The sequence below is a fragment of the Saccopteryx leptura genome, chromosome 3 (assembly GCF_036850995.1).
Source record: "Saccopteryx leptura isolate mSacLep1 chromosome 3, mSacLep1_pri_phased_curated, whole genome shotgun sequence".
Lineage (NCBI taxonomy): Eukaryota > Metazoa > Chordata > Mammalia > Chiroptera > Emballonuridae > Saccopteryx > Saccopteryx leptura.
Window position 1 is genome coordinate 31,215,238 of NC_089505.1, and position 25,969 is coordinate 31,241,206.

Consider the following 25,969-nt stretch of genomic DNA (forward strand, 5'->3'; position numbering starts at 1 on the left):
GCAGCCAAGATGGTGGATTGCTGAAGGAGAAGCCAGTTTTTGCAGAGAGAAGGAGATGGGTAATAGAGGTGAATAAGGCTGGTGAGGTAGAAACCTTTGATTCTAGGAATACTCGGATAAGTCAGTGGCTTTGGGAGCCCTGAATGGAAAGGGAAGTGTTTTCCTACTGTGTGTATTTCTCGCCCGCTGGGTGCGAGCTAGGATTAAAGGTAATTGTTCATCAGTTCTTGGCTCCATTGTTCTATTACTGTCTGTTCGAATCAAAGCTGAACCTGCATGGGCCAGGCGGCTGTGGTGGTGGCTGTGGCTACTGGCTTCATACAAGTCATTTATTTAAACTCATTAAAGTTTTAACTTTTATTTCTGACCTTCCTTTTATTAACTTTAATGTAACAATTGCATCTCATAGTGAACTTGTGTGTCCCTATGTGCCTGGGAATGAAACACCAAAGGGCGGTCAGCAAGTAGAGGGAGCTGGTGTTTGCTGTAGACTCCGGAGGGCTGGGCAACCACAGCCTCTTTGTTATTTTGGCAGCCACAGAATTTATATAGTACTGAAGTAAAAAATATCAGACATACCTAGTAGCCAATTGAACTATAAAAACACCATCTAAGGTAAAAACTATATAAAACAAAAACAGATGATCAACAATAGTCCTGTAAATATAAAAAATATTATACTTAATTTGCAACTGAAACAAATTTGCCCACTTATTCCATATCAAAATCTATAAATTTCTTCGCTATTTTCTACTTTGCTCTTTTCAATCTGCCTCCATTTTTATCTTTTGTTCTTAACTCTTGTTCTCCCTGTCTCTGTTTATACTTCCCTGTTAATCCTATGGTCTGCAGCCCCTAATATGGTTCCCAAATTTGCTGTCTCATTCACGCCCTGTGTAATCCCCGCCTGTCAAGTGTAGGCTGGGCATACTGATTTGCTTTCCTTTTTTTTTTTTTTTAACTTTTATTTATTTATTTATTTATTTATTTATTTATTTATTTATTTATTTATTTATTTTGTGACAGAGACAGAGAGTCAGAGAGAGAGACAGACAGGAAGGGAGAGAGATGAGAAGCACCAACTTCTCATTGCGGCTCCTTAGTTGTTCATTGATTGCTTTCTCATATGTGCCTTGACCAGGAGGGGTGGGAAACAGCAGACCGAATGACCCCCTGCTTGAGCCAGTGACCCTGGGCTCAAGCTTGTGAGCCTTGCTCAAACCAGATGAGCCCTCACTCAAGCCGGTGACCTCGGGGTCTGGAACCCGGTCCTTCCACATCTCAGTTCAATGCTCTATCTCCTGTGCCACCTCCTGGTCAGGCCTGACTTGCTTTTAATGAATAGAATACAACAGAAGTGACCAGGTGACATTTCCCACATTGGATTAACTAACAGACTGTGGCCTGTGTTTTGGGTGGGTTCTTTTTCTCTCTGGCTCTGCAGCCAGAAATCATAATGTGAACTGCCTCATAGCAACACCTGAAGGTAGGAACTCATATCTCCAGGGGGACAGCCAATTGGGTCCAGAGGCTTACCATCATCCACGTGAGTGAGTCTCTGGAGCTTAGAAGTGAATCCTCCCTCAGCCAGGCTTAGAGATAACTGCAGCCCAGGCCAACAGCCTGACTGCAGCCTGAGAAAGAGGCACCTAGCTAAGCTGCCCCTGGATTCCTGCCCAGGAAACACAAGATGATATGTGCTTGCTGTCCAAAGCCAATACATTTTGAAGTAACTTTTATATAGCAATGACCCTTTTGTATTCCTCTTGGTCCTGGCTACCCCATTTTGAGAAAACTAAAGTGAATAAAGTGTAGCATTTACATATTCATATGATGATAATAATCTCAAAATTGTAAATTTATTTATTCTTCAACTTGTTTACATATACTGCTATGCGCTGAAGTTCTAAAACAAGAATTCTAAGAATTCCTATGTTGAAGACCTAACCACGTGTACTTGAGAATGTGGCCTTATTTGGAAGTAGGAGAGTTTCAGGTAAAACTAGTTAAGATGAAGCAATTCTGGAGTAGGCTGGACCCTAAATCCGATGACTGGAGTTTTATAAACGGATAATTTGAATTCAGGCATCAATACAAGGAGCAGACAGCCATCTTCACAGTGAGAAGCCTGAATAATGAATCCTCTGCACAGCCCTTAGGAGTGCAGTACAGAATGTTTTGTAAAACTTGTCTACATTATGTCTAAGATGTAAAATCATAATGCTTTCTTTCTTTTTTCTTTTTTATTAAGTGAGAGGAGGGGAGGTAGAGACAGACTCTTACTAGTGCCTGACCTAGATCCACCAGGCAAGTCCACCAGGGGGCGATGCTCTGCCCATCTGGAGCCTTGTTCTGTTGCTTGTTGCTCAGCAACTGAGCTTTTCTTTCTGCCTGAGGCAGAGAGCATGGAGCCAACCTCAGCCCCAGAGGAGGAGGAGGGGCAAAGGAGGGGGAGAAAAGCAGATAGTCGCTTCTCCTGTGTGCTCTGACCAGGAATTGAACCCAGCACATACACATGCCTGGCCTACAGTCTACCACTGTGCAAACCGGCCAGGGCTCCGTAATGTCTTCTTTAAGTTAAGAGTTGTAATTTGTTTTTGAAGTACAGAGTTCTGAGAACCACGTGATTTATTGCAGAATCTCTATAAATATCATGGCTTGTTCTGTTTTTCAACAGTCCTTGGACTTCAACATGACTACTTCTCAGCTGCTGGCTTATGTGGCAATTTCAGTTTTCTGTGTTGTAAAAGTCAGCTCCCAGGACACCTTTATTGCAGCTGTTTATGAGCATGCGGTGATATTGCCCAATGCCACCTTAATATCGGTGCCCCGTGAAGAGGCGTTGGTATTAATGAACAGAAACCTGGATGTTTTGGAGGGAGCGATCACATCAGCAGCAAAACAGGTACCACCTCCTGAGTGTGCTGGCTTCTATGTATAGGATATGTGGGGTCCTAAGAGACAGGGTCACTCTGAGGGTCAATTACATATGTGTCAGAGTATGTAATTTTGTATGTGTTAAGGTACATGATGACGTATATGTGATGGTAGCCAAGAACTTTTATTTTACAGTCCAAGTCCTACCTCCTTCCCCAAGTTATTAAAGGAAGGACACTATTAATTCCCTAATGGTGAGACAAAAGAAAGACAAAAACATCTGGCTTATTATTCAAGGGCAGAAGACCTTTGAGGAACTAGCTGTAAATTCAACAACTTTGTTGCACTTTTCTGCTACAGGTGGAGGGTAGAAGATAAATGGGTGGGAAGCCAGGTGCTATTTTTAGAGTATTAGTGGCTTTGTTGAATTTTTGTTCTCTTAAGAATGTGCAGATTTCTTTAATGACCTCCAAACAAACTTAAGTTGCAAATTACTTAACAGTCTGTATTTTATATATATATGTATATCATGCTTCATTCCAAGTATATGAAATTCATAATATTAATAAATATTTGTACAAGTAGATAGTACATAATACATATAAAATAGATTATATTTTATACTTCATACATCACACCTCATTTTAATTGGAGATAAAAGTATGTATGTCTGTGCCTTACATGTGGTGAAACAGTGGGTAAAGTGTCCACCTGGAATGCTGAGGTCGCCCGTTTGAAACCCTGGGCCTGCAGGGTCAGGGCACATATGAGAAGCAACAACTACAAGTCCCGCTCCTTCCCCACCACCTTTCTCTCTCTCTCTCTCCTCTCTCTAAGATCAATAAAAATGTTTTAAGTATATATGTTTTTTATTTAAATTTTTTTCAATTACAGTTTGCATTCAATATTATTTTGTCTTAGTCTCAGGTGTACAGCATGGTGACTAGAAAATCATGTACTTTACAGAGTGGTCCCCATCATATTTTTTTTTCATTTTTTTTATTTATTCATTTTTAGAGAGGAGAGAGAGAGACTGAGAGAGAGGAGAGAAAGACAGAGAGAAGGGGGGGAGGAGCCGGAAGCATCAACTCCCATATGTGCCTTGACCAGGCAAGCCCAGGGTTTCGAACCAGCGACCTCAGCATTTCCAGGTAGATGCTTTATCCAATGCGCCACCACAGGTCAGACAAGTCCCCATCATATTTTAAGTGCCAGCTGGACCCCATACATATTGTTACAATATTATTGACTCTGTTCCCTATGCTATAATTACATCTCCGAGGCTATACTGTAGCTACCAATTTGTAAAGTAAATATATTAGTGTATAGTAAGTCCTTAAGTTAAATAAAAATGAAGAGTTAAGTTTAAATGTGTGGTTTGAATGAATATGGTTTAAATAAGATACTCATAAATCAGTTATAGACAAGGGATATGTGAACTGTCATGAAAGTCAAGGATACATACATATAACATGTGTCTATTAATGTACATTCTTGGAGATTGAAAAATTAGCTTTCAGGGTTTTGGACAAACCAGTATGTTCCAAATGTGTTAGGTTTGCTCCCTTGCACTTTGCCTGATTGGTGCATGAGCACGGGGCAGCACCATGTGTGTATAGTCTATGGAAGGCTGTGGGTACTGCCCTCAGAGTGGCAGATTGCAAATTGCGGATTGCCTCTGCCATTGGGAAGGGCCATTGCTTGCAATTGTTTGCTGGAGAAGGTTTTTTTTTTTGTTCAGCCTGTTTTGCTTCTGGGGGCTTGTGAGTCTCAGGAGCCCTGAGAGTGAGTCCGGATAGTCCAGATAGAGAGGGTCGGGGCTTGGGAGCCCTGAGAGAGACGGAAGCAGTTTTCCTTGCTTGTTTGCTCGTCACCATTGCGAGACTCTAAAAAATGAAATGGCACACCATTTTCCGGCTCCACAGTTCCTTCACTGTCTGCCCGAATCCAACATGAACCTGCATGGCCACAGCAACGGCCATCGGCCATTCACAGGGTGACTCTTCCACCTGAAGGGGCCGGGTGAGCTCAGATTGTACCTCTAGGCTCTCTCCTCCAGTGATGCAGGAATCACATTTGCAGGGGATAAACCAGGGAAGACTGAAACAGAGGAAATGTGAAACAGAGTTTGAATTGTAAACCAGTCCTACAAGCTCAGGCGCAACAATCGGTCAAAGTTCAGTGGGGGATTCGGGGAAGAGCTGAGTTGATAGTTAACAACTGAAATGGATGCCAAGCTTGTGAGCAGCCTGGAAAGCTGTTCATGTTAGAAAAACATTAAGAAAGGATGATGTTAGGGTTGGAAAATGTAAGCAGTTGGGCGAATAAAACAAGTAATAAAAATATAGAAACCAAAGGAATAAGATTGAATGAAAAACAACCTGAATGGTTTTCCCTCAGCTACTCAGTTCCTCAGGTTCTTTTTCAGGATTTGAGTGTAGACTTTCTTGGGAAATATTTTAATTAAACTACATTTTTAACAGGGTGCACATATTATTGTGACTCTAGAAGATGTTGTTTATGGCTGGAAATTCAACAGGGAGTCTATCTACCCATACCTGGAGGATATCCCAGACCCTCAAGTGGACTGGATCCCTTGTAATCATCCCAACAGGTAAAAAAACAACAACAACAAATCGTGAAAAATTCAATTATGAACATGAGCTTACTTTACTGGGAAAATTTTGTAGACAATCATTGCATAAGTTCCACTGACAACTTTAAGGTTCAAGATAGTTTTAGGGTTGGAAAGTAGTATAGAAATCATCAAATTTATCGTGAATTTCCACAAAGGGACTAAATCTGGAGAGATGGTAGAGTAACTTGCTTAGTGTCACAGGATAGCTGGGTAATGGGAGAACCAGATCCAAACTCGAGTCTTCTGACATCTTACAAGTTGACAGAACAAGTTTTTCCCTAATGGCTCTGTACTTTGAAAAATATATGAATTAATTAAAAAATGGAGTCATGTCAGTATAGAATTTAAAATTTTCCCTTCTCATTCATAAGATAGTTGATGAGGTTTATGTATGTGAAATCCTTAAAACTTAAGCTGATTGTCAACTTAGGAGGAGAGATAGCAGAACTGTGCAGGTGGTTTAAATCAAGTCTAATATAAAGAAACATGAAGTGTTATGAAAGCAGCACTATTACTTTTAATGTAAGCAGGCAATATCTGATGCATCTAAGAGATTAGTATCAGTTAACTCACTTCTTTCCAAATATTAAATTGTAAGAATTCTTCCTATGGAATTGCTCTTAAAAACACAAAAACTAACTACTGTAACTTCTTATAGAGACTTTCTGATTTTACAAAGTTAAATATTATTTATCTTAATTATCTACTTTATTCATACTTTATTGTATCATAATTGTTTCTCATTTAGTCATTTTCCATGCTAGACTTTCTGTTTCTAAAAGGAGTACTCTGATATCACTCCCATTATGAATTGACTTCACTTGGTTCTTTTTTTTTTTTAGACAGTTAAATTTAACGGGGTGACATTGGCCAACCAGAGTACATAGATTTAGAGAGAGCATCTTCCCATCATTTGGACAGTTGACTATGCTGTATACCAATCACCCAAAGTCAAATCATCCTCCGCCACCCTATATTTGTTTCTCTTCATGCCCCTCTACCTCCCCCATCCCCTCCCTCTCCTCGATTCCCCTCCTCCTAGTAACCATTGCACTCTTATCTATGTCCATGAGTCTCAATTTTGTGTCCCACCTAGGTATGGAATTATACAGTGTTTAGCTTTTTCTGATTTACTTATTTCACTCAGTATAATGTCATCAAGGTCCATCCATGTTGTCATAAATGATACTATGTCATCATTTATTATGGCTGAGTAGTATTTCATTGTATATATGTACCACATCTTCTTTATACAACACTCTATTGAAGGGCATTTTGGTTGTTTCCATGTCTTGGCCACTGTGAACAATACTGCTCCTTGCACAAAAATTAATTCAAAATGGATCAAAGACCTAAATATAAGATGTGAAACAATAAATTACATAGAAGAAAACATAGGTACTAAACTAATGGACCTTGGCCATAAAGAGCATTTTATGAATTTGACCCCAAAGGCAAGGGAAGTAAAGGCAAAGATAAATGAATGGGACTACATCAGACTAAGAAGCTTCTGCACAGCAAAAGAAACTGACAACAAAACAAACAGACAGCCAACTAATGGGAGATGATATTTTCAAACAATAGCTCAGATAAGGGCCTAATATCCAAAATATACAAAGAACTCACAAAACAGCTAGAAACAAGCAGTCCAACAAAAAAATGGGAAGAGGACATGAACAGACACTTCTTCCAAGAAGAAATACAAATGGTCAACAGATATATGAAAAAATGCTCATCTTCATTAGCTATTAGAGAAATGCAAATCAAAACTACAATGAGATGCCACCTCACGTCTGTTAGATTAGTTATTATCAACAAGACAGGTAATATCAAGTGTTGGAGAGGCTGTGGAGAAAAAGGAACCCTCATTCACTGTTGGTGGGACTGTAAAGTAGTACAACCATTATGGAAGAAAGTGTAGTGGCATGTGACAAACATACATGTTTAAGTCATTCAAGGGTTTCATGGTGATATCTAGGGAAAGACTTAAAGAATATGAGGGAGTAGGTCATCTAGGTATCTTGAGAAAAAGTATTCAAGACCAAGGGAATTCAAGTACTGAGATCATGTGGTCAGAGCAGTGTCTGGCTAGCATGTCAGGAACAGCAGCACGTTGGTGTGGCTGGAGTGATGTGAAGGAGGGAGAGAGGTGTAGGAGGTGGAAGCGGGTAATTAAGGAGGGCCCACTGCATAAGGATTTAAGGGTCATGATGGTAACTGCTATTTGAATATGAAGGTAGCTATTAAAGAGCTGCTTTGTTTTGTCTTGAAAGAGGTAGGGAGAGAGAGAGAGACAGGAAGCTCCTTTATGTGCCCTGACAGGGAATTGAACCAGCAACCTCCATGCTCTGGGTCGATGCTCCAGAGCTATCCCTTAAGGGATTAACTTTTATTGACTTTTTTTGTTTTTGTTTTTTCAGATAGAGAGAGAAGGTGAGAGAAAGGAAAGGGGGAAAGGAAGAATTTGTTGTTCCACTCAGTTGTGCATTTTTTGGTTGCTTCCTGTGTGTGCCCTGACTGGGTATCAAACCCACAACCTTGTTTTGGGACAAACCTCTTAATTGACTGAGCAATGACTCCTGCAGAGTCAGGAGCCTAAGTTGCTGTCATCCTAAGCTACTGAGTTTGGGGAACATTTTTACACAGCATTTTTGTAGCAGTAACTGCCTGGGTTAACTGTATTTCTAGAAGAAGCCCTTGAGCTCTGTTACCCCGTTCTCCTGCTTCGGGGTAACACCGCCACAAGAGAAATACTGATACCACAGAAGGGGTCACCTGTGATCTAAATCGCCATTAACAAAAACTGCAGTAGCAAAAACAAAACAAAAAGCATAAAATTTACACAAAAATTAGAGTTTACTAAGTGAAGTTGCCCTTTTCCTAGGCAAATATAACCCCTGTTTCAGAAATTCCTGTATGTTAAGGTTGATTCTAGAAATACCATATTTCCCCAAGTATAAGACACTCCCATGTATAAGACGCACCTTAATTTTGGGGCCCGAAATTTGAAAAAAATTTATTACATAAAGTTATTGAACTCAAGTTTTACTTATCATAAAATTCGTACAACTCCTCATCAAGCTCAAAGAAGTGGAAGTGCAAGAAAAAATCTACAACCACTGTGTAAGATGGACCCTGTTTTTAGACCCCACATTTTTTGAAAAAGGGTGCATCTTATACATGGGGAAATACAGCAACACCCAAGTCCACTTCTTATTAACAGGACATAGAAATTGTCATTTGGTCCTGGGTGGTTGGCTCAGTGGTAGAGTATAGGCCAAGAGTGTGGATGTCCTGAGTTCGATTGCCAATCAGGGCACACAGAAGTGCCCATCTGTGGCCGTGGCTGGTTGGCTCAGTGGTAGAGCATCGGCCTGGCGTGCAGGAGCCCTGGGTTCAATTCCCAGTCAGGGCACACAGGAGAAGCGCCCATCTGCTTCTCCACCCCTCCCCCTCTCCTTCCTCTCTATCTCTCTCTTCCCCTCCTGCAGCCAAGGCTCCATTGGAGCAAAGTTTGCCCGGCTGCTGAGGATGACTCTGTGGCCTCTTCCTCAGGTGCTAGAATGGCTCCGATTGCGGCAGAGCGACGCCCCAAGATGGGCAGAACATCACCCCCTGGTGGGCATGCAGGGTGGATCCCGGTCAGGCGCATGCAGGATTCTGTCTGACTGCCTCCCAGTTTCCAACTTTGGAAAAATACAAAAAAAAAAAAAAGTGCCCATCTGCTTCTCCACCACTTCCCCTCTCGCTTCTCTCTATCTCTCTCTCTTTTCTCCTGCAGCCATGGCTCAATTGACCCAGGCACTGAGGATGGCTCTGTGGCCCTTGCCTCTGGCACTGAACAATGGAGCAAGGCCCCAGATGGGCAGAGCATCGCCCCCCTAGTGTGCTTGATGGGTGAATCCTGGTCAGGGCGTATGCGAGAGTCTGTCTCTGCCTCCCTTCTTCTCACTGAATTAAAAAAAGAGAGAAAATGTCATTCATCTTTTTGAAAATGAGTTTACTATGTGCTTAAGTGATACAAATACTTGTCATTTTTGTGGATGAGTTTTCTTTGCAAGCAAGCACATTGCCTCATGTGTTGGAGTTCTAGGAAACCAGAGACCTTACCTGCTTTGTTCATTACTCTCTCATCACCACGTAAAATAGTGCCTGCAAACCACAAATATTCAACACATATTTGTTGGCTGAATAATTATTGAATCCATGATTAAATTAATAGCTCATATTTTTAAATCAAACTATTGCACTGATATGGAATTCTCATGGTTCCTTTTGTGCTAATTGCAACTTTCTGATGTATGAGGAGCATAACTGGATCATTTGTGTGGATCTTAAAATGGTAAATTTCCTGCTAGGACAACAGAGAGGTTTCACAAAGTATCCTTGCTTTCTGTGTTTGTGGGACAGCCGAGCTCAGGAGAAACACTGCACACAGAAGGAGTGGCTGAAAACGTGAGGCTCTGGAAGTAGGGATGCAAAATATTGTGAATGAACTTGTAGTTAATCAAGACAGGATCATTTTTTCCTCAGTTCACATTAAACTTGCCTTAATGAAGCAGTTTGTCCAGGTTTTGAATAGAGAAAGTGAATGCTTTCAACATATTATTTCTGCTTTTCCTGCCTTGTCTTTCGAGAAGATAAAAGCAGGTGTATTCAATGGACCTCAAATTCAACCCTAATACATGACGAAGAACTAGCCAGGAAGATGAATAAGGAGGAGAAAGCAGCATGGCGGTCTTTTGTAGCAGTTACAAAGAACTTCCTTGGAAACAGAAAAGCAGAAAACTCTGAACCTCTGGTTCAAAGGATGCTGTTAGCTTTCCACGACATTGGATGTAACATGAGCATTAAGATTCACTTTCTAAACAGTCAACTTGATAAGTTTCCTGAAAATCTTGGAGCTGTTAGTGATGAGTAAACTACTACTGGAGCATCAAACGAGATTGTCCTCAACAAGTACACAAACGCAAGAGCTACGAACGCAAATTTTTGCCTGAATAGAATTTAAATAAGTTTTGCACAAATTTTATGATTAAAATAAGTATTTTAATATGTTCTATTTCAAAATTGTAGACAAATTCTGATGCAATTATATCTTTTAGTGTATTTACTGCATTATATAAATATAAATTATTATATTTTCACAAAGATGATTCTCAAGACATTCTACTTCATTATGTTAAACTAAATGTTGAAAATTTTACAATAAGATAAAAACCTAAAATCTTGAATTGCAAAAAACTTGTAGCTGATAGAGAAAAACTAATGTCAGATTTGAGATCAACACACTTGCATTAGGTAAGAACAAGTGTTTTTGTGGATGCAAAAAAATTTTGTTCCCCAGTGTTTCTTCCTTCCTTCCTTCCTTCCTTCCTTCCTTCCTTCCTTCCTTCCTTCCTTCCTTCCTTCCTTCCTTCCTTCCTTCCTTCCTTCTTCCCCTCCCCTCCCTCCCTCCCTCCCTCCCTCCCTCCCTCCCTCCCTCCCTCCCTCCCTCCCTCCCTCCCTCCTTCCTTCCTTCCTTCCTTCCTTCCTTCCTTCCTTCCTTCCTTCCTTCCTTCCTTCCTTCCTTCCTTCCTTCCCTTCTTTTTTTAAGTGAGAGGCAGGGAGGCAGAGAGACAAACTAACTCCTGCATGCACCCTGACCAGGATCCACCTGGCAAGCCCCCTACAGGGTGATGCTCTTCTCATCTGGGGGCTGCTGCTCTCTTGCTCAGCAACTAAGCTATTTCAATGCCTGAAGCGAGGCCATGGAGCTATCCTCAACATCTGGGACCAACTTGCTCAAACCATGACTGCGAGAGGGGAAGAGAGAGAGAGAGAAGGGGGAGGGGGATTGGAGAAACAGATGGTCATCTCTCCTGGGGGCCCTGACCAGGAATCAAACCCAGGACTTCCAAATGCTGGGCCAATGCTCTACCACTGAGCCAACTGGCCAGGGCCTATCCATTTCCTGATGAGAAAGAATAGTAAATTATATTCTTCCTTAAAAGCTTAATCTACAATATGGTTCAGCACACGTAACCATTGTGATTAGCAAAGTGTAGATCAGCGCAGAACATGACAATGATGCCTTTTACTATTAACATTGCAAAAGACAAGAAGCTGTCCATGGGCCTGGGATCCAACAGATGCTGAGTCGACTGACTATATACAACACTCCATGAAGATGCTTAGGTCAGACCTGAACATTCTATCTGGAGTACTTACTATCTGGAGTATTTATATCTAAAGGGCCTAATGTATCCCTAGAACTCAAAAACTCAATCAATAATAGTTATGGAAGCTAATAATAGTATGAAGGCTATGAAGTAAATTTAAAATTGTGTTTAGTTCAGAGCTCTGGGGACAGACCAAATCTTAGCAGGTCCTCCTAAATCTCCTATAACTCCTTTCAGAGACTAGGTTGACAGATAAATGAGATCATCCTGATGCCATCAACTCTGGATATTTTCATGAATATTACAGGGAAGAGCTTTAGACAACTTTTGTATAACTATTCTCTGGCTACCAGAAAAAGAAGACTAGAATGAAATGAGATATTCAGCTTATATATTTTAGAAAGGATATTTTCTCTTTCTGAATTTATCTTAAGACACTACACTTTGAGTGTGAATGTCTAATTGTACTTGAAACTCTGACCCAGGTATTCTATTCACAAGAACCTACAGAGGGCAGCGTTCCACAAACTTTTGTAGGATGTGGGTGGTTATACTGGATCCCACTTCCTCAGTGTCTTAGAATGGAGAGGCCCAGTTAAGAAGTAACTTTATCCCTCTCACCACTCCCCTCCCCCCATGAGATGGGATGGCAGGGATCAACTGGGGCAGTGATTTTTAACAGAGGATCTCCCAGGGAATGCTGCTCAGAACTCTGTCCTGCCTCTCAGGACTCTTGAAAACAGAACCTGAATAGACTTCTCCTGTGACCACAGCTCAAGCTAAGTTACTTTCAATAACAATAAAGAGAAATAATAAGGAGGAAGAGGAGGAGGAAAAAGAGAGATGAAGAAGGAAGACAAGGAAGAGGAGAAGAGAAAGAAGGGAAGAGAGAATGGGGAGGAAAAACAACTTTTATTGACACTATAACCAGTCACTGGGTTGAAGGCATTCCATAAAATCTCTAGTTTATTCACATAAGGACTCTTAAGTAATAAATACTATTTTTATCATTCCTTTACAAAGAAAGAAACTGAGAATTAGCTATTACGTTTCTACTGAGGGGTAGCAAGGGAGTTTGATTCTAGATTTGTCTTACTCTAAAGTCCCAAGCTCCTAACGACTACCAAGAATTTGAGGAAAGAAGTTAAAATGAAGTGTTTCCCTTCTTTATAAATGATTTTCCCCACAGACCTTCCAAACTGCTGGATAGAAAAAAATGAGATAACTATGTAAAGAGAATTTGATTTAATATCCATTTATGTATAGGTGGCCAGGAAATATTATTAATTACAAGCTAAGGAAATGAGATAACATATTAATAGTAATTTTAAAATATTTTAAAATTAGTATTTATAATTGTCTTAATCACTAAAATTATATTTTTATTAACAAACTCTGAAAAGAACCTTTACATATTTATTTCAATTAAAATCAAATTATATATGTATTTAGAGAAATTTTTCAGGCTATCAGGTTTTATTTCTTGCTACAATGCTTTTATAATCCATCTTTACAGCTAGAATTGAATACATACAATGATAAGCTTTTCAATTAATTTTTACTCATATTGTGATAGCAAATAAACTTTCAGTTCATTGTCTTTGTTAGAACAAGATGAATTTTATTATAAAAATTAGCTGGTTCACAATTTTATTTAAATCAACATTATAATCTATTAAAACAGTATTTTGTGATACTCATATTTTCATAACTAAATTCAAAGTTTATCTAATCAACATGTCTACAAAGCACATTGCCCAAACATTAACTACTTATCAGATAATCTACCACCATACCAACAGGTGGGCCTTACTTGCTTTGGCAAGAGTTCAAAGTTTCTAGAAGGTTTGGTGGCTAAATAGCTATTTATCCTGATAAGCACTTTTGTTATATTTCACTGGCTGGACCACCATATGGAGCTGATTTAAAAATGGAAAGATTAAGTAAAAGTTTATTCTTCTGTTGACACATTTTTATTGATCCTTTGAAATTTATCTCCTAAGTCTAAAAATATCTCACTTTTTATGGTGACAAGATTCTCCCAATGTCTCAGAGAAAATTTTTATTCTCCATGCCAAGTCAACTGATAGGATGTTCAATCTTTGTTCCAAGGATATATTCATATTAATCATGTTTTACCTTAGCCTTCGTTCTACCCAAGTCTGTGGCTATTAAAGCTACAAGATTGACTATGAGGAATGTGGCATATTAGTGTTTTAATACGCAAAAGGTAAGGATGCAATCAATTTCTGGCTTTAATAACACCGAGGGACTCACTCCCTGTGAGCTCTAGCACTGGGGCAGCAGCTCAAAAGGTACCAGGGACACGCGAATAGGAATGAAACTGTCGGGATCAGGATGAGAGCTGGAGAGGCAGCATTTTCCTAGACAGTAGTGCTAGCCGCGGCCATTGCTCCCTTGCTGAACCCTTCCTCCACGTGGCCAGCAGGCAGGCACCATACCCGAGTCTCTATCCATCTCACTGTCACTGTTCACCAACCCTGGTGATTCACTGAGACCCTGCCCCACCCAACTTGCAGGCCCATCCAAACTCTTTCCAGTGGCTTTTCCTTATGAATGGTCTGTATTGGCTCATGTTTCAGACTCTTAAAATCTTTCAAACAGTATCTGGCCTTGGCCAGCCGGGTGCATCTTGCTAAGTGGCTCCAGGCCCAACACTAGCAGCAAGCGACCTTGATGTGCAGCTTGACCTCTCCTGCGCACCTTCCTGCCCAGCACAGGTTGCAGCCATCTGCAGATCACCTTGCAGCTCATGCTGTGAAGCCTCAGGCAGAACACAGGCAGTGTCTGATCTTGGCGTGCACCTTTTGGAGGCCCCAGTGCTAGCACACCAGTTTGATAGCTTCAGACGATGACCAAGCACCATCCAAACACCTTCTCAAGTGACTCACTGAAGGGGTGGAGTCAGTGAGCAGGAGAGCCCCGCTGAAGTAAGTCCTGAGCCAAGGGGTGGGTCCTCACACAGCTGATCCTCCATGATGATTGCACTCAGTCTTTGCAACTGACTTGCCTGGAAATAAATCACTCCCATTGATGTTCCAACAGCAATTAAGGCCCAACTACAACAGGGAGGTGTACACAGCCCACATGGAGAGTGAAGGGTCACGGGAGGAATCAGGGGCAAGGTAGGCGTGCACCTGGAGTGCCCAGCTCCAGTGAGCAGGGAAGTTGTGCCCAGGGACTCTACAGGAAAGAGAACAGAGAGAGCAGAAAATGGGAAATTCATTTGAAAAAATTATAAAAATTTCTTTGTCAGGATACTTTGTAGATATAGATATTGGGGACCTGTTTTGAAATACATACTATATATACAATAGCAAAAGAAAAAAAAATTCTATATTTTACAATTATATAGACAATCATATATATTATGTATATATATTTACAATGATACATTGGTCTGTTTGACTAACAGCATATAGCAGAAGTGATGTCACTTCCAAGATTAGGTTATAGGAGGCTGCAACTTCCATCTTAAGCTACCTCTATATCTATCTATTTATCTATCTATCTATCTATCTATTGTGAAAAGGTGCTGAAGAATTGCAAAAATTGTTAACATTAGTATTTTAAAAGGAAGAGTCAGGCCCCCTTACCCCTCCTCTCTGAAAAAAAACCTCCCAGAGAAAGAGATTAAAGGGGCAAAAGTTAGTCAGTAACTAATCATAGTTCTTCTGAAGGACTGAGGCCACTACTTGCTAGACAGCAAAGAAGGTAAAACTTATCTGAAAACTTCCTCTTCCCCATCCTTAAGAGCCTTTAGGGAACAATGTTTACATATCTTAACTTAAAATTCCTACACTGATTCTAACTCTTCCTCCCCTCCTGGAGTCCTGAGAGTGACTATACCTCTAGACAAAGGGATCACGAGCCCACTCCCCTTGCTTGAAAAACCTGCATTCTGTAACATTGTATACGCTTTCTAGTAATCATCCCTTTTGAAATTCTTTGTATGTATAAAACTTCTAAACTAAAGCAAGTGGGAACTAGCTTATTAGGTTTCCTAATAAACTGGCCCCAACACTTTTAGCAAAGATAATTTCATTTAGCTTCTCTCCTTATCCTAAGCTTACATTTCGTTGTAGCGACAGGGATGGGGGTAGACACTAGAAGATTTGGGAATGTCTTTGCTGGGTATGTAAAACATTTAGCACTACTGTGTTATCTTGTGGTCTTGATATGTGGGAATCCTTTTTCCCTTTCATGATCCTATAGCTAAATGTTGTAAGCTTGTTAGTAGTATAATTGACTGTTGTATCATGCTCCTCTTCCTTACCCACCCCACCCAGTACTTGATTTTGTATAAAAGAAGGTTCAGAACTGTAAGAGGGCCTACATGATTTGGGACCATGCCCCAGGTAGCTAGCTAACTGGCTAATAACTGCTCAAACTTCTTCTGTAACCTGTCTGGTGTCTCTATGTGACCTGCAGATTGCAGTACTTTATAACACTATCATCATCTATCATCTTTATATCTAACGCTATGACCCTCTCCAGCTCTATCTCATTACTTCCTCTAGAAGACAGCTGCTTTTTTACAAAAACTTTCAGGAAGGCTATGGAGAGGATCAAGTTGTAAGGAACAGAAGCCTTCAACCAGCTTGCAGCAAGGCACTGAGCCTGCCCACAACACTGAGAGAGCTTAGAATCAGAGTCTCCAGGCCTGGAGCCTTGAGATGACTGTAGTCCTGGTGTCAGGTGACTTACAGCTTGAAGAAAAATCTTAAGCCAGAAAACCCAGCTCAACTATCAGGGGCTGGCTTTCAGAAACTGGGTAATGTAGTGTTTGTGGTTTTAAGCTGTTAGATTTGGGAGTAATTTGTTATGTCACATTTGTCAATATTGAACCGAAAAGCATTCCGTGTTGCTTGAAGCATTTAATATTTTACATCTGTAACTAATACATTAGCATGTTGTATGCTTTAAATTAAAATTGTATGATGATATTGAGGCTTGCCATTGATGATTCCTGTTCCTCAATATATAAATAACTTTTTTATTTTATAAGTTTTTTTGAAAACATCAGTCAATGTCACCCAAACGCCTAAGACAAATTTTATGTAAGTTTTTAGTGCATGAAACAGTATTTTTTAGGAAAAGTTTTAGCCACAAAAGTGTTTATTTCAAATGAGGCATGGCTGGCCTCATCTGGATCACTGCTGCAAGTGCCTTGATCTCTTTTGCAGAAAGTTGTGTCTTGTGCAGTGCAAGGTCGATATGAGGGCTACACGGATAGTCTGTCTCTCAGTGGAGAGATGTTTTGACTTAATAGATGTTCTTTGTTTCACTAAGCTGTGAAACATCAAGAGACTCTGCTGTTACTGAGAACATTCAATGCCAGATGAAATACAGAACTTAACCCATACGACTCTCTGTTCTTCTACCTCCAGAGGAGCTTCAATGATCTGGTGGTTTGTCAACTCATCAGCTATGATTCTTTAATGGTACCTAGTATTCAGTTGAGTCTTGGGGAGCTGGATATTTCTACTAGGTAACCACTTTGGCCAAGCTTCAGATTACAGTGTAAAAGAAGGGAGGACTGGAATTTGCATGAGTTTGCTGGGGCTGACATCATAAAGTACGATAGACTGGCTTAAACAAAAGAAATTTACTTTCTTATGATTCTGATAGCTAGAAGTTCAAGATCAAAGCACCAGCAGCATTGATGTCTTCTGAGAACCTCTCTCCTTGGCTTGTAGGTGGCCATCTTCCTCTGTGGCTTCACATGATTTCCCCTCTGTGGTCGCTGTCCTATCTCTTCTGATAACAAGCCATACTGGATTTGGGCTGACTCAATATGACCTTTTTAATCTCCTTAAGACTCTGTCTCCAAATGCAGTTACATTCTCAGGTATAGAATAAGGATTTTAACATTAAGAAATGAGGAAAGGAGGGGACAACACAATTCAACCCATAAGAAAACTAAAATATATTACTTAGGTACATAACTAATAGAGAAAACAAATAAAGTAATTGTTACTTTTAAGCAGAACTTAATTATAAATATGTGTTAAAATACAAGTGGTAATAAATTCAGACCTATTGTAAGTGACAAGGCTCATAGTAACGGAACATTTAAACAAAGAGACTTGCCATGGAGCCTGGACTTAGGGATCATTGGGGGACATCTTGGAAACTGGCTCAGTGAATATGCCTGTGTGTATAGGCATGCGCATGTGTGTCTGTGTGTGTTACATCATCATGAGGTTGATAACAAATTAAAATTTTTAAATGAGGAGTGTCAAAATTGCTCCTTGGACCATTCACATTCATCAAGGTATTAAAAGATAAATTTCAAAACTGTGTTTGAGCATTGGTCTTTCTTGGAATTGTCTTGTTTGTATCAAATGTGCATCACAAAAGTTTTAAGCAGAAAAAATTAAAATTACAGTTAAAATATATCAAAACTATCATACAATATACATGTATGCATTTAACAAATCCAGTGAAAAAGTAAAAGGAAATTGACTGCTGCAATGAATTAGAAACCCTTTTATAGTATTAAATTTTAAGAAAATCCATTCTAAGACAATCTAGTATTTTTGTCACAGGAAAAATATCAGGCAATACATTCAGATGAGCAGTTCTTAGTTCATCTCCAGAAAAAAACTGAAAATAAAAATAATACTTCTCTCAAGAATTTTAGAACATACCAGGCTTTATGATGTTGTATCTTACAATAAATAAATACCAACCATGCTTATAAAAATTACTTTCACTTGTTTGGGGTATTAGTTTATTTAACACGCAATTTTCTGATGGTAATATAATACAAAGCAAATAAAAATATTTTATTTCTCCATTGTGTGGAAGAATGATAAGACACTCAAGGGCAATTTCCCACTAACTCGTATTACAGGTTTTCAGCACTAAAATCCATTGTTGTTTAATGTTTTAGAGCAGAAGCAGCAAATTTTTCCTGTAAAGAACAAGGGAGCAAATATTTTTAGCTTTTCTGACTCTATGGTCCACATCACAACTACTCAACTCTACCGCTGTAGCCTGGAAACAACCATCAACGATACCAAAACAAACAAATGTAGTTATAATCAATAAAAGTGTAGTTATGCAGAATAAACCTTGAATTTCACAGAATTATCATGTGTCACAAAATATTAATCATATTTCGATTTTCTCTTTCAACCATATAGAAACATAAAAAGGTTTCATAGCTCACAGGCCACATAAAAACAGGTAGCAGGCCAGATTTGATCAATGTCTGGTTTAGCACCACTCAGTTAACATGCATACAGACTGACAAGACAAGCAGAGCTCTAAACACGCAGCAAATCACCAATAATTACGAGAACATGTAGGCCTTCCACAGTTTCTAGGTGTAAGCTCAGCTGCCAGTGCTAGATACCAGGTCAAAGACAAGTAGATGATGTGACATTCATTGATTTCTGTATCTGAAATATGTAGGGTGGCTGAACCATTGGAAAATATACTGCTCACAAAAATCAGGGGATATTTTAAAATAAATATAAAGTGATTAAAAAAAAGAAGCATTTGATTTTTTTTTATTAAACAAGAACATCAGAAAAGCAAATGACAAGTCAAAGAAAGTTGTTTGATTATGCAAATGAGATACAAAACCAACTTTTATTTCATTGGTGAAAATGCACTGTACAAAAGGCTGACAGTACTGGAGTATCTGCATGTTCTCTGATCCCCTAATGTTAGTGAGCAGTATATACACACTTGAAACAGTCAGAGGTGATATAGTTTAGCAATAAACACATCACAATTGGCTTACTGGGACAATATTATATATCACTGTAACAGCTAACACATATAGAGTGCTTTCCATAAGCCAAGGCCTTGTCACAGCACTTTAAATGTGTTCACTTACTCTAAAAAAAAAAAAACTCTAAAAGGTTGGTACAATTGTTATTCTCATTTATCAGGTTTTACCTTTTAAAATGTTGTCACTGTTAATCTGGCTTATATTGTTGGATGTGTGATGGGTTTCTAAATAAAAAAAATATATCAGTAATTCAGTTATAATAGAAGCTGCAACCACTAATTGCAAAAGCCCAGACCCATTTTTCTTTTCTCACCCAACCATCATTCTTTATCTTTTTCTTTTCTTTTCTTTTTTTAGTGAGGGAGATGGAGAGTGAGAGGGACAGACAGGGACAGACAGACCAGACAGGAAGGGAGAAAGATGAGAAGCATCAATTCTTTGTTGCAGCTCCTTAGTTGTGCATTAATTGCTTTCTCATATGTGCCTTGACTGGGGAGCTACAGCAGAGAAAGTGACCCTGTGCTCAAGCTGGCAACCTTGGGGTTTTGAACCTGGGTCCTCAGCATCTTAAGCCAACGCTCCATCTACTGCACCACCATCTGATCAGACCAACCATCATTTCTTAAAGTGCAAAATTTCTGTGCCTTAATAAGTATACTATAGGTGTGATAACTATGAGCATTACTTTTAGTGTTTGTGAGATGAGGTCTGGTGAAGCATTTGTTGTGTGGTCCTTCTCATACATCCTTCCAAACAGAGTTACTGTTAAGACAGGTCCAGATAGCGGCTTCAGGCTAAACAAGCGCCCATCACTTGACACCTGATTAAAACATAAAGGGGGCAACTGGGTCTAAAATTCAGTACAAATGGCTAAGGAAACAATAAAACTCGTGGTCAGATTCTTTTCTATCAGAAACATTTGAAATGTTGGGGAAAAGTTGGGGCTATGGAACTCGCACTGATTCATTTATTATTGAAATGTCTGTAATCAGTATCTTATCATTTACTTATCCGAGGAAGTATCCCATGTGATAATAAACATGAAACAATAGATTTGGGAGTATTTAAAAGAGAAATCTAGTCCCCTCAGACAAGATAAAGAATCTCCCAATGATCAGACAGGAGTGACTAAGGGAAGACTGAGCTGTCTCTATCATCCCTTTCAATCACTTACCACAGCTCCCCTGCCCATTGTTGAGCTGTCTCAACCATCCCTGTCAATCACTTATCACAGTTCCTCTGCCCATTGTTGAGCTGTCTCAACCATCCCTGTCAATCACTTATCACAGTTCCTCTGCCCATTGTTGAGCTGTCTCAACCATCCCTGTCAATCACTCACCACAGCTCCTCTGCCCATTGTTGAGCTGTCTCAACCATCCCTGTCAATCACTCACCACAGCTCCTCTGCCCATTGTTGAGCTGTCTCAACCATCCCTGTTAATCACTCACCACAGCTCCCCTGCCCATTGTTGAGCTGTCTCCACCATCCCTGTCAATCACCACAGCTCCCCAGCCTGCCCATTTTCCCCAATTCCCCACAGTAGCTGTTTCACTAGGAAAGAGGAGTAAGAGCAGGACTTGCAGGAAAAGCCAGTAGAAAAGTCTAGTGGGGCAGAGTGCTTGGGCAGCAGAGACTGTATCTGGCCTCAAATAACAAAAACACAAACAGAACAACTTTTTGCTTTCTTGCCAACACCACCACTGTCAAATCCCCTCTCTTCAGATTATCCGTCTTTCCTCTTCTCCTGTGGTCACCGAGGGCCTTCACCCACAGCATGAGAGCAATTCCTTTGAACTTCCCTAGGCCCTCACTGTCCAGGGAGCCAAGGGGCTTATTCTGATGGGGCTAGTCTGGAAACTCTTACACTCTTCTTTGATTCGACAGGCTTTAAACAGTTCAGTCTTGTTCCTATATTCCCCACAATAGGATTTTTCTTTGTTCTCAAGGACACACTAATTAATATAGTAAAGCTTTCCATATAAGAGACGCAGCCTGCCCTGGCCGGTTGGCTCAGCGGAAGAGCGTCGGCCTGGCGTGCGGGGGACCCGGGTTTGATTCCCGGCCAGGGCACATAGGAGAAGCGCCCATCTGCTTCTCCACCACCCCTTCCCTTCCTCTCTGTCTCTCTCTTCCCCTCCCGCAGCCAAGGCTCCATTGGAGCAAAGAAGGCCCGGGTGCTGGGGATGGCTCCTTGGCCTCTGCCCCAGGTGCTAGAGTGGCTCTGGTCAGAGCGACGCCTCGGAGGGGCAGAGCATCGCCCCCTGGTGGGCAGAGCGTCGCCCCTGGTGGGCGTGCCGGGTGGATCCCGGTCAGGCGCATGCGGGAGTCTGTCTGACTGTCTCTCCCGTTTCCAGCTTCAGAAAAATACAAAAAAAAAAAAAGAGAGAGATGCAGCCTGCTCCGTGTCCTTTGTGAGCCCTAAAAACAACTTGACCTTTTCAAATGGAGAGTTTTATGATATTTGTAAGCACTTGGGTAGGTTTTGTACTCCAAAAGTGCTTCCTCTTACATCAAATGAGTAGGCAGTATTAAGCAAAGGTTCTTACCTGAAATTCTCCAGGTGCAAGCTGAATCCCACTCAGCAGCACCTCCGGAAAGACATACTGGGTTCCAAAAGAGCCGCTGAGGGAGAACATGTCAAACCTGGTGGAAGCAGTTTCTACTGACTCACCACAAGTGTGTAGGTTTGTTGTTTTACACTTCAACAGAGTACAAATCTAGGAAAGGAGACACAGACCATTTAAGTGCTAGGAAAGCCAATGGAAACACTCCTGACCATGGAATAGTGTTAATACACTTTGTTTAATAAAATGATGTTTTTCCCTCAATTGCTTAATCCAGTTCTTTTCTAAATTGCTAATGCAACTAGGAACAAAAATAAAGGACTTCAGACTCTGGTGTTGTCTGCAATTCAATGTCAAATAGATTAAACCTCATCAGGAAACAGTCAAATTTTTGGTCTACAGCCATAAACAATGACACCTTCATTCTTCTCTAGTTAGCAATAATCAAGAGTGTTGAACTTTTTGCTTTCACCAGTGTAAAGCCAGTGGCCACGGCCACCATCACAGCTGCCTGGCCCATGCAGGTTCGCACTGGATTCAGACAGTCGGCAAAGAAACAGCAGAGCCAAAAGCTGGTGGACCATCATCTTTAATTCTAGCTTGCACCCGGCGGGCAAGTAAAAACACACACTGGGCTCCAAAACCCGCTCACATTCAGTGCTCACAAAGCTACTGATTTATCCGAGTTTCCTAGAATCAAAGGTTTCTAGCTCACCAGACTTATTCACCTCTGTTCCCCATCTCCTTCCTTCACTCTGCACAAACTCTGCACAAACTGGCTTCTCACTCCACCATCTTGGCTGCTTCTCCTCGCCTCCTCCACATGGCCTTTCTCTGCTCCCTGCTCCCTGCTCTCTCCTCTAATATAATCTCAGGAACCAAGAGCGCAAGTTTCTGTTCTGCCCCCATTTTATAGTGTAGAAATCCAAAAGCTTTAATCCAATATACCAAATAGGAAAGTCTCTAATACAAAGTCACTTATCAGAGACATGATGGGATTGTACCACCCCACAACAAAATGGCTGGGAAAGGCTTAATCCCAAAACCAAGCCCCAGGCTACAAGGATTCTGCCTGCCCATAACCCGCCCCCAACACACATTAATATCACCTGGGCGACGGCCTCCACTTGGGCAGCACCATCTTTTATTTATTTATTAATTTTATTTATTTATTTATTCATTTTACAGAGAAGAGAGAGAGAGAGAGAGAGAGAGAGAGAGAGAAAGGAGAGACAGAGAGAGAGAAGAGAGGGAGGAACTGGAAGCATCAACTCCCATATGTGCCTTGACCAGGCAAGCCCAGGGTTTTGAACCAGCGACCTCAGCATTTCCAGGTCGACGCTTTATCCACTGCACCACCACAGGTCAGGCGCAGCACCATCTTTAACAAAGTGAGCATAATATATTTTATCTGCCCAACAGCCAGGAAGCTCAGTTAGTTAGCTCATCATCTCAATATACCAAGGTTTGGGGTTTGATTCTTGGTCAGAGCACATACAATAATCAACCAATGAATGTATAAATAAGTGGGACAACAAATCAATGATTCTCTCTCTCTCTGTCAGTTCTTCCTCTCTCTAAAGTAAATAAATATTAAAAAGTGTACTTTTTTTTTTTTTTTTTTTCATTTTTCTGAAGCTGGAAACAGGGAGAGACAGTCAGACAGACTCCCGCATGCGCCCGACCGGGATCCACCCGGCACGCCCACCAGGGGGGCGATGCTCTGCACATCCTGGGCGTCGCCATATTGCGACCAGAGCCACTCTAGCGCCTGAGGCAGAGGCCACAGACCCATCCCCAGCGCCGGGGCCATCTTTGCTCCAATGGAGCCTTGGCTGCGGGAGGGGAAGAGAGAGACAGAGAGGAAAGCACGGCGGAGGGGTGGAGAAGCAAATGGGCGCTTCTCCTGTGTGCCCTGGCCGGGAATCGAACCCGGGTCCTCCGCATGCTAGGCCGACGCTCTACCGCTGAGCCAACCGGCCAGGGCAAAAAGTGTACATTTTTTAATTATTAAATTTATTGGAGTGACATTGGTTAATAAAATTATATAGGTTTCACATGTTCAATTCTATGATATATCATCTCTATATTTACTTTTTATCTGAGCAAGGACTGAAACAGTTTTCACTATGCTATATAGTTATAATACACTCCACTGAAACACATAGCTTTTTGAATGTAAATTCTAATGTATGCCTCATCTTACCATGCAGAGGAAAAATCCCTAAAATAAGATCTATGTTCTTATAACTCCACCTGTATGGCACCTTCCAATCTTATTTCAAACCATCTTCCTGTCTTGCCTGACTGAAGCAACAGCCTTCAATTGGTCAACTCCTTCTGCTTTTGAATTTGTTCAGCAAGCACTTAGGGCAAAAGTGCTAAGATGGGAAATAACTTTCAGGTAAAGGTAGAATGATTAGATGATTCTTTTTTTTTTTCCTTAAGTGACAGACTCCTGCATGTGCCCAACCAGGATCCACCTGGCATGACTACTAGGGGGCGATGTTCTGCCCATCTGGGCCATTGCTCCATTGCAACCAGAGCCACTGAAGCCATTCTAGCACCTGAGGCAGAAGCCATGGAGCCATCTTCAGTGCCTGGGCCAACTTTGCTCCAATGAAGCCTTAGCTGTGGGAGGAAAGAGAGAGATAGAGAGAAAGGAAAGGAGGAAGTGTGGAGAAGCAGATGTATGCTTCTCCTGTGTGCCCTGGTCGGGAATCAAACCTAGGGCTTTCACACTCCGGGACAACATTCTACCACTGAGCCAACTGGACAGGGCTAAATGATTCTTTTTGTTCCCTTGAAGTCCTACTAAAACTAACATTAATATTATTTAAAAGACATAAATCTCCAAGGATAGGAATCCAGGAGGATAAACTATGGCACAGTTTTGAAAGCTGGGATGTTAATGCAAAAGTTACAACTGAGTTAGCAGATCTAAGAAAGAAAAGTGAGGAAAGCCAAGAATCAACCCTAATTACACTGCGGAACACTCCAAAGATTTTATTCTGGGAGCACTAGGCACCTCAGGAAATGTCAATGTTGTGGTGGCAAAAATAAAGAAAATTGGTGGCAAGTTGTCAGGGCTACCTTAGACACTGAGTCCCAACCATAATGGGCAACTACTGCTCCCCTAGTCCAGTACAGAAGGGGCATTTATTGCCAAAGATGGTGGAGCAGATGATGCTGAGATGGAGGTGTTAAAAGGCATAGTTGAAGGGGGTTACATGAACTAATTATGCTGAGTGTTGGGATCATTTCCCTTCCCCACCACTCCATTCTGCAAGCTCAGTTCTCTCCCTTGTCTCTTAAATGCTGTCAGCAAGGCACTTACCCTTCAGGAGTAAGGTTGCCAGAAAAAACTTGGAACAGGAGTTCCAGTTAAATTATACTCAGGTAAATTAAAAACACTAAAAATTGTTTTCAGGATAAGAATGTCCCAAATACCACAAAAGACAATAATATTTTAAGATATATATTTTTTGTTTATCTGAACTTTGAATTAATTTGGTCATCTTACATTTTATTGTAATATGTTAAATTAAGCAATCCTATTCAGGAAGAGAATTGGAAGAATTTTGGAGCTTGAAAATCCTGACCAACCCAAGAAAACTTCTCTAAAGATACTTACCTGAGAGAGTCAACCAAAGAAAGGCCAGTTCAATCATCCTACTCTGCAGCTTCAAAAGGCAAGTAAGTATCACCCACATGCTTAGATCATTCAGTCAGTTTGGGGTAAAAGTGTCACCCTATATATGAAAAAACTACTAAGTTTAGAATTTTAAATTTTAAACTCTGCCTGGTACCACTGACCAGCTGACCAGCAAAGTAACAAAGAGCTTTGTTTACCTGACACTCCCAAGAGTAAGAATGGACTCACTACAGCTCTTCTCCAGTGGAGCTAACACTCTGGTGAAGGCAGAAAGGCAGGACAAGATCGGGAGAAAAAATAAAAAA

General features: G+C 40.8%; 2 protein-coding genes across 7 annotated transcripts in view; one reads left to right on the top strand and one right to left on the bottom strand.

Annotated features, from left to right (window-relative positions):
- Nucleotides 1-1,863: 1,863 nt before the first annotated feature.
- On the top strand, nucleotides 1,864-25,843 carry LOC136398801 (pantetheinase-like). 4 transcript variants are annotated; one of them, XM_066373207.1, is made up of 4 exons: nucleotides 1,864-1,996; nucleotides 2,678-2,905; nucleotides 5,361-5,491; nucleotides 25,572-25,843. In XM_066373207.1, the coding sequence occupies exons 1-4, from the start codon at nucleotides 1,964-1,966 to the stop codon at nucleotides 25,645-25,647; spliced, it is 468 nt and encodes a 155-aa protein (XP_066229304.1). In that variant the 5' UTR covers nucleotides 1,864-1,963; the 3' UTR covers nucleotides 25,648-25,843. The 4 variants fall into 4 exon arrangements, with proteins under 4 accessions (XP_066229304.1, XP_066229303.1, XP_066229306.1 ...); XM_066373206.1 differs by lacking the exon at nucleotides 25,572-25,843 and adding an exon at nucleotides 16,195-18,148; XM_066373209.1 differs by lacking the exon at nucleotides 25,572-25,843 and adding an exon at nucleotides 12,405-12,444.
- LOC136398799 (pantetheinase-like) overlaps nucleotides 18,407-25,969 on the bottom strand; it is a 32,556-nt gene continuing 24,993 nt past the window's right edge. For 2 of the 3 annotated variants that reach the window (XM_066373204.1, XM_066373203.1), the window contains exons 7-9: nucleotides 21,992-22,162; nucleotides 20,130-20,264; nucleotides 18,407-18,616 (exon numbers count right to left, since the gene is read on the bottom strand). In XM_066373204.1, coding sequence (XP_066229301.1) covers nucleotides 18,584-18,616; nucleotides 20,130-20,264; nucleotides 21,992-22,162 — 339 coding nt within the window. In that variant the 3' untranslated portion in view covers nucleotides 18,407-18,583. Of the gene's footprint in view, nucleotides 18,617-19,611; nucleotides 19,669-20,129; nucleotides 20,265-21,991; nucleotides 22,163-25,969 lie in introns of all 3 variants that reach the window. The other variant, XM_066373205.1, reaches the window with a different exon arrangement.

What these genes read in the sequence shown, in the direction of transcription:
- LOC136398801 (XM_066373206.1), top strand. Translation starts at nt 1,964, where the DNA reads ATGTGGCCTTATTTGGAAGTAGGAGAGTTTCAG. An exon ending in TGGAAGTAGGAGAGTTTCAG is followed by an intron (nt 1,997 to 2,677) that starts GTAAAACTAGTT and finishes GTTTTTCAACAG; the next exon opens with TCCTTGGACTTCAACATGAC. An exon ending in TCACATCAGCAGCAAAACAG is followed by an intron (nt 2,906 to 5,360) that starts GTACCACCTCCT and finishes CATTTTTAACAG; the next exon opens with GGTGCACATATTATTGTGAC.